Source organism: Muntiacus reevesi, chromosome 6 (assembly GCF_963930625.1).
Source record: "Muntiacus reevesi chromosome 6, mMunRee1.1, whole genome shotgun sequence".
Lineage (NCBI taxonomy): Eukaryota > Metazoa > Chordata > Mammalia > Artiodactyla > Cervidae > Muntiacus > Muntiacus reevesi.
In genome coordinates this window covers 23,958,103-23,973,064 of record NC_089254.1, presented here as the reverse complement: position 1 = coordinate 23,973,064, position 14,962 = coordinate 23,958,103, and the positions used below count along the sequence as shown (strand labels likewise).

The following is a 14,962-nucleotide window of genomic DNA, read 5'->3' as shown; positions in this document are numbered from 1 at the left end:
TCCAGTCTTAAAATGTTGAGTGAATTATTGCATAAATTTAAATGAGAAAGTAGTTGCACATCTTATTTTATAGGTCTGAAAAATGATGGAAATAACTTCCTGCTATGCCTAGCAGGAAAGTTTGCCATTGAATGAGAAAATATCTGTGAAATACCTTTGAATTCCTTGGAGGGAAGTTCCTGCAAGGTGATTAATAAACACTCATAGTGTTAGGATATCTTTTTTTCAGTAACTTCTTTAGTTTTAATATATTATATGAATGCTTGGTTTGGATTACTTTCGTACCTACAGTGAATACACATTTTGTTTGCCAAGAAAAGGAAGTAGATTGTGTGAAATAATTTACACCATAATGGAGGACAGAAGCTTATATGAGTATAGGGATTAGAACTGTGAATCATCTCTTGTGTGTTTCTAACTAAATAGAGGCAATCCGCCCAAGAGAGAGAGAAAAAAAAAATTCTACAAACCACAAACTCCATCCAATCACATAAAGACAAATCAGCCTTCAGGCAAATCAAATGTCTTCATTTAAACCGTACCTGGATTTGGCACTCTGCCCACCTTTCTCAAATCTTTTAAAGGTATGCTTTCACAAAGAGTTAAAGGCATGCATACTGAAAGGCACTCCGTCTGCAACATTATTTTTAAAAAACAGGGAACTCTTTAGCCCCAGGAAGACCTGGGGAAAGAAAAGTTCCTTTCAGAGTCTGCACCGTGTGAATACAGGATTAGTGGGTGGGATTGAGGTGTGCTCAGGTGCATAAATAGAGGTGTGGGCTGAGCCAGCATACTAGGAAGCTTGGACTGCATCGAGGCCGCCTGGCTCACACAGACAGGTGGGTGGGGAGATCCAGGTAAGCCTCCCGACAGCGTTGTTAGACGGGCACCTGTTAGAATGAGCTTTGGCCTCTGGTTACCACATAAAGGTGGAGGCAATCCACAGGCACAGGAGTGCGGGGCAGTTCCAGGAGCTGCAAAATGGGATTTGGAGAGGGAATTGATGGAATTTCCTTCCTGGAACTCTCTGGAAGAATGATGTTCCTGAGCTGATTCAAGGTATGCTTGCTCCCCCAGGAAACAAGAGGTTTAAGAGTAAGCCAACTCCTGGAGTTTTCAAGCCTGACACACAGCTCAGGGTCTCCCGTCTTGGTTACTGAGCCCCGATCACCATCGAATGCTTGTTTCTTTCTTACTGGCAAAGCAAAGACCCGCAGCACTGTGAAACGTCAGCTCAGATTAGCTGCTGGGGATTACAGATCAGAATATTATTGCAAATCAGGAAATAGCTCTCCTTCTGTGTCTGATATAAAGATATCTTTATTGCTTATTCAGTCTTTAAATTCATAGGATAGAATGTAAAAGGAGAGGTCTGGTTACTTTCCCAAAGCATTTATGAACAAGGACACTGAAACCTCCTGCAAGGCATTCATTGATGAAGACAGAGATATAATGACCAGTGAAAAGGACTGGTTTCTTAGTGTGTGTATGTATATCTTTCCAAATTATCAGTGTCCTCCATGGTTAGCTTTCTGTTTTGAGGTGGTTTATGCATGCAATTTGCAGATTACAGTCAATTCAGGACTAAAAATTGATGTGTTTAAAACAGTACAGTGAATCCCAGAAAATCCTGTTTGTACAGCAGGAGTTATATTCGGCTCCCTTGAGTCATCCTGCCATAAAACATGTATAAGGTATCCATAGTTCCAATCTGAAAGCTGCAAAGCTATAACAGAAGGTCCTAATGGCCACTTGCACAACAAGAATTGTCAGTGGATTAAATACTTCACCACCTGTTTACTACTATTTTTGCTAATATACATTTGTTGCCATACATAAAATATAAAATCAAATGTTTGTCGATAAATTTCAAGTCATGACTTGCCATGATATTTTCTGAATCAACCATTATCCTGAACAGTGTAATTATTCTCACATAAGAGTCCTTGGTTTTTACTGTTGTTGACATGAAAAAGAAGTCTTTGTAACAAAAAGGCTAGAAGACTTGCAGCACACTTGGGTTGCTTCTGTAAAATACTGTATACAAAAATTGTTACTGGCATCTCTGTATCTTTATGGGTATAGAAAATGAAGACAGTGCATCCCTGTTTTTCACTTATGTCTTTTTTGTGAGACATTGCATAGCCACTACATACCATGACATAGACAATAATTGGTCAGTTTAATACAAGGCATCATCTGGATTTGGTAACTCAGCAATGCCTTTTTTTTTTTTTTTAATTGGTTAATGCTTAACAAGGGCTTCCCAGGTGGCACAACAGTAAAGAATCCACCTATCAATGCAGGAGATGTGGGTTCCATACCTGGGTTGGGAAGATCCCCTGGAGAAGGAAATAGCAACCCACTCCAGTATTCTTGCCTGGGAAATTCCATGGTCAAAGGAGCCTGGCGGGCTACAGTCCAAGGGGTCTCAAAAGAGTGGGACACGACATCATGACTAAACAACCATGCTTAACACAGGTTTTCCCTCAAGCTATCAGAATATGAGAAAGTTTACGCCTTAAGAACACTCAACATGGATGGCCCATCCTGTTTCTCCTGCAGAGTTCATTTAATTTGAAACACACCAATATTAGGGTTAGGTGTTTCTTTTTAACCAACTTCAGTCTTTGGCTTTATTGGCACCCCAAGTCTCCAGCTTTGCACGTCAGGGTCCCTGGATGGCCCCAGTGATTCGCTAGTGCAATTCACTTTGCTGGCTCGCTTACTTCCTCACTCACCCATGGACTTTACCTTGCTATTCTCTTTCCCATGCATAAGCATCTGCTTTGAAATAGTACAACATCTCCTGATATTTAAATTTGGAATACTGGAAAGAAAAAAAAAATTAACAAAGAGACATCCATGAGGTTGGTCTCTCTGTGTGATGTGTCCTGTAGAATATTTTATGGGATAAAATAGAAATGTTTTGTGCACAACCACCTACCTACCCAGGCCCACACTAAGCGTCAAAAAATTGGTTCACCAGAAGAAACTTCCACTGATGTATTTTAACCGGTTCAGAACCAATATATCTAGAGTTTGAGTGAATGTTACACTAGGGAGACAGCTGTGTGTGTGCAAGCCTTTAGTTAAAAGATAAAGTTGGCAGTTTCTAAATGAAATAAATCATTTCACTCATATCTTATTTTTCAATGGCAGTGTCCCCATTTTAACAAAATGTTAAAGAAATATGTATGTTTAGGGCAATTTTTTCCGAATGGGAAGATGGGAACCAGCACTGCAAAGTGGCAAGATCCAAAACTCTTGGTTCTATGCCCATCTCATTGGTCTTCATTTCTCTGAATTTCAGATTCTTCATCTACAAAATGAGACACCGGGGAGGTGGGAAAAGAGGATACAACCCCTAAGATGTCTTCTAGCATGAAGTTTTTTAGAAAAATATAAAATTTAAAGCAAATTCCCTTAGCTATAAGAATGTATACATCTGTCTCCTTATTTTCTTAAAATATATCTGTATGTATTTCTACATTGTATATTTCTATGGAGCTCTTCATCAGTATACTTTTTTTCTATATGGATCTATATCTATACAGAGGTGGATAGATAGAAATGTATACTATGCATTCTTAGGAAAGTTCTGTGGAAGGTATTTTTTCACTCCAGTTGCACGTGTTCAATCCCATCTAAGCCTCAATTTTTGTTGGGTCCCACCGTTGTGCTGCAATCTGAAGATCTTGAAACATTGCTACTTCCTTTTTGTTGTACTGGCTTCTTGCTAACTTACTTGTTTTCCATATCAGGTTTGCCATGGAGAAGATTCCGGTGTCAACATTCCTGCTGCTGGTGGCCCTCTCCTACACTCTGGCCAAAGACACCACCGTCAAACCAGGAGCTAAGAAGGACACGAAGGACCCTCAACTCAAACTGCCCCAGACCCTCTCCAGAGGTAGGAGTCACATTCTCGTTGGCCTCCAATTATACTTAATTGGGAAGGATTTAACTCTCAGAGCCGAGATCTGTGTGAACATATTTTTGTACATGTTCTTTCTACATTTATCAAAGTTTACCATTATTTCTGTTTTCTCTAGAGGTTTTTGCTCTTCTTTAGTATCAAGTATATAACAATCCCAGTTTTACAACTGTTTTTCAATAGTTCTGGGTCTGAAAGCATAACAGTTTTAGATACACTGGGTTTTTTTGTTCTAGGTTGGGGGGACCAACTCATCTGGACCCAGACATATGAAGAAGCTTTATACAAATCCAAGACAAGGTAAAGACAAGCTTCAGGGAACTCTCTCAAAGCTCTCAAGAGAGCCATCTAGCGATCTTTAGTGACACACAAAATCCTACTCATTAAACATGATCCAATATCTCTTTGTCTCTTGAAGCAATAAACCCTTGATGGTTATTCACCACTTGGATGAATGCCCACACAGTCAAGGTAATTTATACTTCTAATTTATTTTACAGGTTTATAGCTTTAGGGGGAGGATCCAGATTTCTCATCTTTATACCCTTAGCACCCAGCACAGTTGGATTAAAAACAATATGTAGTAAACACATATTTTGAAGTAACTTCAAATATTTCCACATTTTGTGTTAACCATTGGCTCACAGTTTGAGAACACCAGCTCTAGAATTCATCCCTGACTTCTTGCTTTGTCTTTTCATTCAATACATCAGCAAATACCAAAGCTTTACCTTCACACTGTGTCTGAAGGCCAGCACCAGCCTCCTACGCACACCGCCTGCGCAGTCACACAGGACACGGTGCTTAGAAGGCTCCTATGCTTGCTGTAAAGATCAGCTGTTGCCATCTAAAAAGTCACAGTAATTATGGAACAAAGGGCTCCATATTTTCATTTGGCACTGGTGATGGTGGTTTAGTTGCTGTCCAACTCTTGTGACCCCATGGACTGTAGCCCACCAGGCTCCTTTGTCCGTGGGATTTCCCAGGCAAGAATACCAGAGTGGCTTGCCATTTCCTTCTTCAGGGGGATCTTCCCAACCCAGGATCAAACCCAAGTCTCCTGCATTGCAGGTGGATTCTTTACCTCTGAGACAGAGGTAAAGGCCTATATATTACAAAGGCCCACTGGGCCCCATATATTACATAGCTGCTGCCCAAATGCAGACACTTCCTACTACCTTACTGCTACCATCCTGGTCTAAACCTAGATGAGATCTTGCCTAAATCTGTGACAGGCGCCTACCTAGCCACCCTAGGATGCATCCCTAATATCTTTGAAGGCATCAGCCTCTCACTTCAATGTCATTTCCTCAAAGAAATCTACTCTAAACACTCTCTAGCTTTTAAACCTCTTGCTTGGCTTTGTTTTTCTTCAAAGTGCTTATCTCCACCTAAAACTACTTTCTTGTTTATAATCTGTCTCCTACGCAAGCAAGAGTCCTATGAAGAAAGCACATTTCATTTTTTTCCCACTGCTCTATTCCCAGTCCATGAAACAGTCTTGCCACATAGTAACCACTCAGTAAACACAGGTTAAAAAAAAATTAAGAGATGAATGATTGACTGACCGAGCAGTAGAAGCAAAGCTGGCCAATGGTCTAGATATTTCTTCGTTAATCATTTGCAGAAAGGGTGGGGTTCAATACTGTTATTAAAAATACAGTTCAGTTTAAAATCTAACTGAGAACCATGGTTTTACCTGGTGATGAGATGAATGCCTAAACTACTTTTCTCTGCATTATAGCTTTAAAGAAGGCATTTGCTGAAAATAAAGAAATCCAGAAATTGGCAGAGCAGTTCGTCCTCCTCAATCTAGTTGTAAGTTAGCTCTTCATCCTCACTGCCATTTCCCTCAGTATTTGACATGGGTGGTTCCTTTCTCCTATGTGTCTTAATCATACTACTTTAATGGGGATCTGTTCCGAACATCACATCTCATAGGCTACAGGGAGAAAAGATTTTATTTTGCGTCTATCTTGCATGTCTACATTTTGCTTATATATGTGCATATATATGTGATCACATCCGTGCCCAGTTGCTCATGTGTGTCTGGCTCTGCCACCCCATGGACTTGTAACCTGCTAGGCTCCTCTGTCCACGGAATTTCCCAGACAAGAGTGCTGGACTAGTTGCCATTTCCTTTCCCAGGCAGTCTTCCCAACTCAGGGATTTTGTTTCGTGACGAATAATTTTAAACTGCCTGAATACTACTCTCCTGTGGTCCAGGATGTCTTTGTTGCTGTAATAAATGGGAGGTTTTTGTCATTTACCAACTCCTTGCTGTGCCCCTTTCCCCTGCAGTCCTGGCTGCTCTCCACTCATTCTTACTCCATGTGCCCTCTCTTTCCCTGGAAGAGACAGCTCTCTTGGTGCCCAAATCTAATCACTTCATGAATGCTGTGGGCCAATGCTTCCCCATCCTAATTGGCCATCACCATCTCTCTTCACGGTAAAGCTTTCTGTTTTTATAAGTTCTACTCAGCGTAGAAACAGGATCCACTTCTGTTTCAAAGGCAAGCGATCAGTAAACAACTCAGAAAACTCTTTCCCTAACCCTGTGTCTCCGGGGGCTTCTCTCTCTCTCTCCTCTTCCTGGGTTGACAGATGAGCTTCTTCAAGGAGCATCCACACTAGCTGTTCTTCTTCACCTCCTTCCACATGCTCCTCTTCCTCCATTTACCCCTAAATATAAGTGACTTCCCGATCTCTACTCGACCTACTTCTCTTTTCATATTTTATATTCTCTATGGACAATTTCATCCAGACCTGCTCACTGCTAATTCCCCCGTCTTCCTCGAATACACAACAGCTTCCAATCTGTGTCCACAACTGAATTTCAGAAATCTTGCAATCGGCTTTAACTTGACGTGTTCAACACTGGATTTATCAACATAACAGGGTTTTCAAAAAGCTCTTTTTTCTCCATTCCCTATTCCATGAGAGTGTTATTCTAGACTTGACTCTCTACCTCACCTCTGGCAGTCATGAAGGCCTGTGGTTCTGACTTGGAAATTGTCTTACTATTGGTTACTTCCCTGTAAATCCAGGACTGCTGTTTTAGTCTAAGAGTTTTTCTCTTCGCTAGCTTATAGTAAGTGGCTCTCTGACTGCAAAGTAAATCCTGTCTGATCCCGCACGATTGTCAAGAGTAATTACTCTAAAAACCAAATTGGCATCACGGCTCTTCTAACATCCTTCCAGTGGTTCTTCTCTATTTACGGGCAAATCTATAAACACTGTGGTGAGGTGTGCAAGGCCACTCACGAGCCGCCCCTGAAGCAGCTTTCTAGCATCATCTCTCACTACAGCCTCGGCATCTCTTTGCATGTGTGCTCAGTCACTCAGTCCAACTTTTTGTGACCCCATAGACTGTAGCCCACCAAGCTCCTCTGTCCACGGAATTCTCCAGGAAGGAATACTGGAGTGGGTTGCCATTTCCTTCTTCAGGGGATCTTCCTCACCCAGGGGTCAAACCTGCATCTCCTGCATTGCAGGTGGATTCTTTATCACTGAGCCGTCCAAAAGCCATCCCTACCCTTTAGTTTCATCCAAACACTCGATTATAGAAACTGCTAGGTCTTTCATCTGCCTTTGTATCATCGTCCCCCCTCCTCTGCCCAGAATGACCTCCTTTTCCATGTAACTGACTCCTATTCATTTTCTAAAGATTTCTCTTCACCCACTTCAGAAAACTCTATGGAACCTGCAGACAGGGTTAAATGTCCTACTCTGGGCGCTCAATGTGCCTGCATATCCTTCATCATAACATTTCACCCACTGGATCCCCAATATTCCTCCTCCTTCTCTGTCTCCCAATGTGTGCTAAGTCACTTCAGTCGTGTCCAATTCTTCACAACTCCATGGGCAGTAGCCCACCAGACTCCTCTGTCCATGGGATTCTGCAGGCAAGGATACTGGGGTGGGCTGCCATTTCCTACTCCAGTGATCTTCCCGACCCAGGGATTGAACCTGTGTCTCCTGCATTGGCAGATGGGCACCGCTAGTGCCACCTGGGAAGCCCCTATCTCCCAACAGACATGTGTTAATTCAAGAGAAGTGCAGAATACTGCTCAATAAAGTTCTGAATTAAAAAGTGATAGATGAACTCTCAAGACAATCCTGTTTGTTTTGCAGTTTCTCCAAAAATGACTTCCTTTTTTTTTTTCATTGATCTATTTCTTCCTACCTCATCCAAGATACCTTCCCTGAACACCATATGCCTCCCAAATTCTCCTTATTGAATTCTGGGGCTCTTGATTCATCACAGACATCAGCTCTTTACTTCCTGTTCTGCATCACATTCTGCTCTAGCTTATTATTTCATGCATGTAACTAGCTTCTCCATCTGCATCATAAACTCTGTGCTAGAGATGTGCCTTAGAGTGCTTTAAGGGCCTCAGTCCAGGAATGGACATGTTTTTACAACAAGTTTGAAAATAACTGAAGGATAAACAAACTGAAAGCTGCTTTTTTTTTTCATCTTAGTATGAAACAACTGACAAACACCTCTCTCCTGATGGCCAATACGTGCCCAGGATTTTGTTTGTTGGTAAGTAACAGTGGTGATGAGATAAAACACTCTGAACACTGCACAAACCCTGCCACATCTTCTCCTCCATCCTGCACACCCCCACCTGTTGCTTCACCACCACCAAGAAGTGACAAAGCTGGAGTGGGGGGTGGGGGGCCAGCTGTTAGCTTTCAGTTTCACAAAATATTTTCATTAGAAACTGCAAGCTCCTACCTATTTTGATACATGACATTTTTTCATCTGCTAATTTGAACTTCTCATTTTCTGCCCTAAGAACACCTGAGATGGAAGTACCCTGTTCATTGTTTAAGTGTATTTCCCCGAATTATATCATGCCTGTAAATATTTAATCAGGCATCATTTTGTGTGCTGGATTTTTCTTTCTGATGCTTTTGGTCATTATTTTTTAGGTGTGTTATGAATATGGGCTGAAAGAAAAAAAAAAATCAGAGGAGCCATGCTCCTTCCTGACACTGGTACCTTACATATGCTGTTTCCTGTCTGCCCCCACCCTGCCTCAGTATCCCCAGGTCACCTGGGTAATCACTGTCATTCACAGACCTGCTCAAAGCCCCATGATATGTTCTTGTAGCACCATGTTCCTCTCAATGGTCACTCTTTCCTCAGTTATAATTTTGCATTTACTGGGTGATTGTTGAATAATTATTGACCCCCTAAGTGGTAGAGACTAGATCTTTTTCTGCTCATCATCATATTTTCAGAATGACCCTGTGGTAGGCTTACAGTAAATATTTGTTAAATGACTGAACAAATGAATTGAGTTTGGCTTTGATCAAAGTGACTCAGATGGTAAAGAATCTGCCTGCAACATGGGAGACCTGGGTTCGATCCCTGGGTCAGAAAGATCCCCTGGAGAAGCAAACGGTCACCCATTCCAGTATTCTTGACTGGAAAATCTCATGGACAGAGGAGCCTAGCAGGCTGCAGTCCATGGGATTGCAAAGAGCCAGACACAACTGAGCAACTAACACTTTCACTTTGACCAGAGTCATACTGGAAAAAATGGACCATCCATAATTAAATTCATCACATAGCACACCTCAGGCTGAGCAAGGGGTTCACCTGCGTAACTCATCCATGTTCACACTAACCTACAAAACAGAGAGAAAAAGTGAAGGGAGGAAAGGAGCAAGGTTGAACCAGAGCTAATCTTACAATTTTGGTCTTGTAGGGATTTAGGAAATTTAGAATCCTTACACTGAAAGGGCCTTTAGAGGTTACCCAGCCAAACTCTGTGCAGGAATTGTCTTCAGCGCTCCTCTTAAGGGCAATCTGCTGTGCTGTGCTTAATCTTTCAGTTGTGTCCAACTCTTTGTGACCCCATGGACTACAGTCCACCAGGCTCCTCTGTCCATGGGATTCTCCAGCAAGAATACTGGAGTGGGTTGCCAAGCTCCTCTGCAGGGGATCTTCCCAACCCAGGGCTGGAACCCAAGTCTCCCACACTGCAGGTGGAGTCTTTATTGTCTTAGCCACCAGGGAAACCCAAGGGCATTTTGAGCCCTGTCTAATTCCTCTGGTCATAAGAACCAGGTCCCAGGCAGCATGCTCTTCCAGCTCAGCAGTTCTCCACGAGGCCTGCATATTAGAATTGCCTGGAAGATCTGAAAAATCAAGTTGCCCAGGCTACATCTCAAGTCAGTTAAATCAGAATCTCATGCGATGGGAGGCAGGTGGCAGTCTTTGAACGCTCTGCAGGTGACTCCCTTGGGCAGCCAGGGAATGTGAGCCAATGGTTGGGAGACTTAAAAGCTTTACTTTCGTAAATAGATTATGAAGGTGAGATGCTGTGTGTACACCAGGCAGAATTAGAGTAGATCTTAAGTCTTTCTTGAGTGAACACAGGTCAGTTTCCTCTAATTTATGTCTGCTGGTCCCAGTTCAACATTCTGAAATGACAGGGATTGTCCATCAAGTACCAGTGACAGACTTGGCATGCATGAGGCTGGGTTTCATGTGTCCTTTGCATCTAATTCTCAGGTAATGGACCATGGGCTCCTTTAATCACTCTCTTAAGGAAAGGCTGCTAGGCCTCTGTATATCTTAATACCTCCTTTTGGGATGTATCTTGTTTATACCTTTTTTTCCTCATTAATTGGTAATTTCAAGTTAAATGTAAAACATGAAAAATAAAAAGACTTAAACCTAGAGGAATATATACATAAGGGACTCTCAAATCTCTATTTTTAACATGCAGCTTGTTAACAATAAAGTTAAAAAAAATCATAAGAGGACAATACACAATTATTTCACCTTGGCTGCTCTTAAGAGCTTGAATTCTTCTATTAAAAAAAAAAACAACAAACTTTGGTTTGGAAAACTATCATTTGATGTGAGTTTCTAATTATCTAGGCTACTCTTGGTAACATATTTCAATGACAACATAATCATTTCAAAAGTTTAAATCAATCATTTCAAAAGTTTAAAATAATTCTTTAGTAGAGAGGGCCATTGCTTTCACCAAAAACAAAACATCACTTCAACAATGTATATTACCCCGCTTTCAGGCTGCTATAGATAGAACAGCAGAGTTTGTAACCTTTTCCACAAATACTACTGTCTGGCTACTGAAAGCTCCCAGTTTGACTCTGGGTACCAGCTGGGTTGCAGACTGGATGGAGGAGAATTCCATCCAGCAGGGCACATCGTGTTCCTTTCATGGGATGTGAATAAATACGTAGGCTTCCTCTGCAAAAGAGGTTCCTTTGAAACAAAATACTTCACTCTTTTCGACTTTTTCTTTGTAGACCCATCCCTGACCGTTAGAGCTGACATCACTGGAAGATACTCAAACCGTCTCTATGCTTATGAACCTTCAGATACAGCTCTATGTAAGTGTTACCTCCTTGGAATATCCACAAAATTGCTGTTGTGATTGGTAGAGTCTACATTGGGAGGGGAAAAAAGCCGTACTCAGAGACTCCAGAGAAACAGTCTGACTATATCTAGTCTTGTGGTTCTCCATCAAATCACATTTACTTTGATCTCATTTTTTAAAATCTCAAAGAAGAATTATTTAGATTAGGTGTCTTTCCCTCCAGGGAAAGACCATAGGACCATATTACCTGCTTTTCACATTTCTCTTCGGCACAAGTAACTCCTTCTACCACAAAACTAAGTACAGTAGTAATAGTACCAGGGTAATAGTAATAATCTGCATGCTTTGCTAATTTTTTTTCACAAATAACAAAGTGAAACCATTTAATCCAGCTTATTAAAGCTGAATTTGAGTTCAATTTTAAAGATCAGTAAGAAAGATGGTTGCAAATAGTGGCCAAGATACTCAGTTCCCCTGGGGTTGCCATAAAATGGAAAAAAAAAAAAAGTTTGAGACTCAAGGCAGAAGAACCTCAATGGGAAACTGTACCTGGCTGTGACATGTAATTAGTCCTTCTGGGAAGAAAACTGGGCTTTGTTCTAAGGATCAATTTGCTCAATGACTAATGACTGTATAGACTGGCAATGTTCAATTTGTCAGCCATTAGCCACATGGAGCTGTTTAATAGTAAATTTAATGAAAATTAAACAAAATTCACCAAGAGAAAACTGTATTTCAAAAAGACACATGTACCACAATGTTCACTGTAGTACTATTTACAATAGCTAGGACCTGGATGCAACCTAGATGCCCATCAACAGATGAATGGATAAAGAAGCTGTGATACCAATATATGATGGTATATTACTCAACCATAAAAAGGAACGAATTTGAGTCAGTTCTAGTGAGGTGGATAAACCTATAGCCAGTTACACACAGTGAAGTTAGTCAGAAAGAGAAAAGCAAATATAGCATATTAACACGAATATATGGAATCTAGAAACATGGTACTGATGAGCTATTTGCAGGGTAGGAAGAGAGGACTCAGTAATAGAGAACAGGCCTGTGGTCACAGAGGGGGAAGGAGAGGATGGGGTGAATTGAGAGAGCAGCATGGAAACATAACCATCACCATGTGTAAAACAGACGGCTACTGGGAAGTTGCTGCATAGCACAGGGAGCTCAGCCTGGGGTTCTGTGACAACCAAGAGGGGTGGGCTGGGCTGGGGAGTGAAAGGAAGGCTGGAGAGGGAGGGGACCCATGTATACTTGTGGCTGATTCTCCCTGTTGTATGGCAGAAACTAATGCAACATTATAAAGCAATTATCCTACAGTTAAAAATGAAAATTAAAAAAAATTCTGATCTACAGACACAGTGACCACATTTAAAGTACTTAATGAACAAGCACTGAATATTTTTCATCATCACAGAAATTTCAGTTGGGTGTCATCAACCTAGAACGTTATATCGGGAAGGATTGTGAGGTTGTGTCTAGCAGCAGGAAAGAATGTCCCGGTTCATTAGCAATGCCTCCAGTGGGTGCTGAGAGAACCAGCAGATGCACATCTCAAGTGTATTGAACATTCCTGAGATAATGGTATAAAGCTTAATAGGACTTTGGGCTCCTTAAAGGCAGGTATTCTGCACAGGCAATATCACCATGCCTTGTAGAAAAAGAATTTAATAAACACTGAAAGAGATCTGGATTATAATGAAAGCCATTTCATGTACTTTTAGAAAAAATTTACAAGATTACCAACTCTTCACCCTATGATAAAACAGCACCTATTAAACAAGAAATAGAATACTAGAGTTTAGGGATAAACTATAACTATTCATATAATTCTGATGATGTGTTGACTCTTGTAACTTTTTCCTCTATTAGTGCTCGACAACATGAAAAAAGCTCTCAAGTTGCTGAAGACTGAACTGTAGAGAAAACACAAAATCTGCAAGATCCACCCTTTGTGTTGGGCCTTGAGACTGGGAACCAGAGGAGGTTTTGGAAAACTATGGAGAAGGCTGAAGCACTGGTGAACCTACTGATTAGATGATGGTTTCATGTTACAACAGCTTTTTGTAAAAAAAAAAAAAAAAAAGGTTTTACATATACATGTATGAAAATAATATCATATGCTTCCATAGTGAGCCATGATTTTTAAAAAAATAAATCCTTTTAGGGGGTGTTCAAACTGTTCATTTTTTTCACAACCTGGTCTTTCATGAAAAGCTATTTGGTTTACTCACCAAATAGGGTTTTTAAACACAAAATGTTCAAAAAGGGGACAAGACAAACCTAGCTCAAGCAACAAAGCCCAAAGATAAAATTATCATCTCATCTCGCTATAGTTTCTAACTGGGTGACAAAAAGTAGACATGAGCTTGAACAGCAGAAGTATCAAACAATATGCTCTAGGATGACAAAATATCTAAAGGCATCAAGAGCAAATCAGTATCTAATTGAAGACGTTCTCTGGTGGCTCATTGGTAAAGAGCCGGCCTGCAATGCAAGAGACACAAGAGATGTGAGTTTGATCCCTGGGGCTGAAAGATCCCCTGGAGAAGGAAATGGCAACCCCCTCCAGTATTCTTGCCTGGAGAATCCCATGGACAGAGGAGCCTGGTGGGCTACCATCAATGGGTCACAAAGAGTCGGACATGAGTTAGCAACTGAGCATTACCACTAATTGAAGACCACTTTGCCTCACTCTGGCCAGAAACTCCTATGGACACACTTGAACTTAGCAATTCATTTTTAGTTAGACTTTGCTCTCAGAGAAAGCCTCTGACAGGTAGCTTTCTCCTTCAGAAGGCTAATTTTGTGAAAAGGTCATTCAGAGAACATCTGTATCCTTGAACACACTCCAACCACATCCTGAGAATTCAGCCTCATACTATATTTGGTTTCTTAAGATTTTATAGTACTGGCCTGAAATTCAGTAAGGGCAAAGGGCAGTGACATCACCTCTATGGGGTGAAGATCAGAGGTCACTATCTCTCTTTGGACGGTTAAGGGAGAAGGTGGCACCAGAAACAGGAAAGCAGCTTTACCTATATTTAACTCTGTATTCTGCCAGACAAAAACTGTTGTTGTTGTGTTGTTCAGTCACTCAGTCATGTCCAACTCTTTGCAACGCCATGAACTGCAGCACGCCAGGCTTCCCTGTCCTTCACCATCTCCCAGAGTTTGCTCAAACTCATGTCCATTGAGTCAGTGATGCCATCCAACCATCTCACCCCGTCACCCCCTTCTCCTTTTGCCCTCAATCTTTCCCAGTATTAGGGTCTTTTCCAATGAACACAATGAAAAGACAAAAATTAGCAATATGTATTCCTATGTACTTACTAATTAATACTATGTATCACTAATGTACTAGTGCATGTGTGCGCAATTATGTCCAACTCTTTGCGACCCCATGGACTGCAGCCTGCCAGGCTCCTCTGTCCATGGGATTTCCCAAGCAAGAACACTCGAGTCGGTTGCCATTTCCTCCTCCTGGGGATCTTCCTGGCCCAGGGATGCAGAGATCGAACCCGCATGCCCGCTTTGGCAGGCATATTCTTTACCACTGAGCCACCTGGAAAGCCCGTTAATGACTTCAATACATATTTAATCTCACATTCATTATTATACAAAATTCCTTTATCATCCAACC

General features: G+C 41.3%; 1 protein-coding gene across 1 annotated transcript; it reads left to right on the top strand.

The window, feature by feature from the left end:
- Positions 1-812: 812 nt before the first annotated feature.
- AGR2 (anterior gradient 2, protein disulphide isomerase family member) lies at positions 813-13,322 on the top strand. Its single transcript, XM_065939599.1, has 8 exons — positions 813-857; positions 3,765-3,910; positions 4,171-4,234; positions 4,353-4,405; positions 5,679-5,752; positions 8,420-8,483; positions 11,234-11,317; positions 13,192-13,322. The coding sequence occupies exons 2-8, from the start codon at positions 3,772-3,774 to the stop codon at positions 13,239-13,241; spliced, it is 528 nt and encodes a 175-aa protein (XP_065795671.1). The 5' UTR covers positions 813-857; positions 3,765-3,771; the 3' UTR covers positions 13,242-13,322.
- Positions 13,323-14,962: the final 1,640 nt, after the last annotated feature.

Coding starts and splice junctions, on each gene's coding strand:
- AGR2 (XM_065939599.1), top strand. CDS start 3,772: ATGGAGAAGATTCCGGTGTCAACATTCCTGCTGCTGGTGGCCCTCTCC. Junction 4,235..4,352: donor TTATACAAATCCAAGACAAG/GTAAAGACAAGC, acceptor TGTCTCTTGAAG/CAATAAACCCTTGATGGTTA. Junction 11,318..13,191: donor ACCTTCAGATACAGCTCTAT/GTAAGTGTTACC, acceptor TTCCTCTATTAG/TGCTCGACAACATGAAAAAA.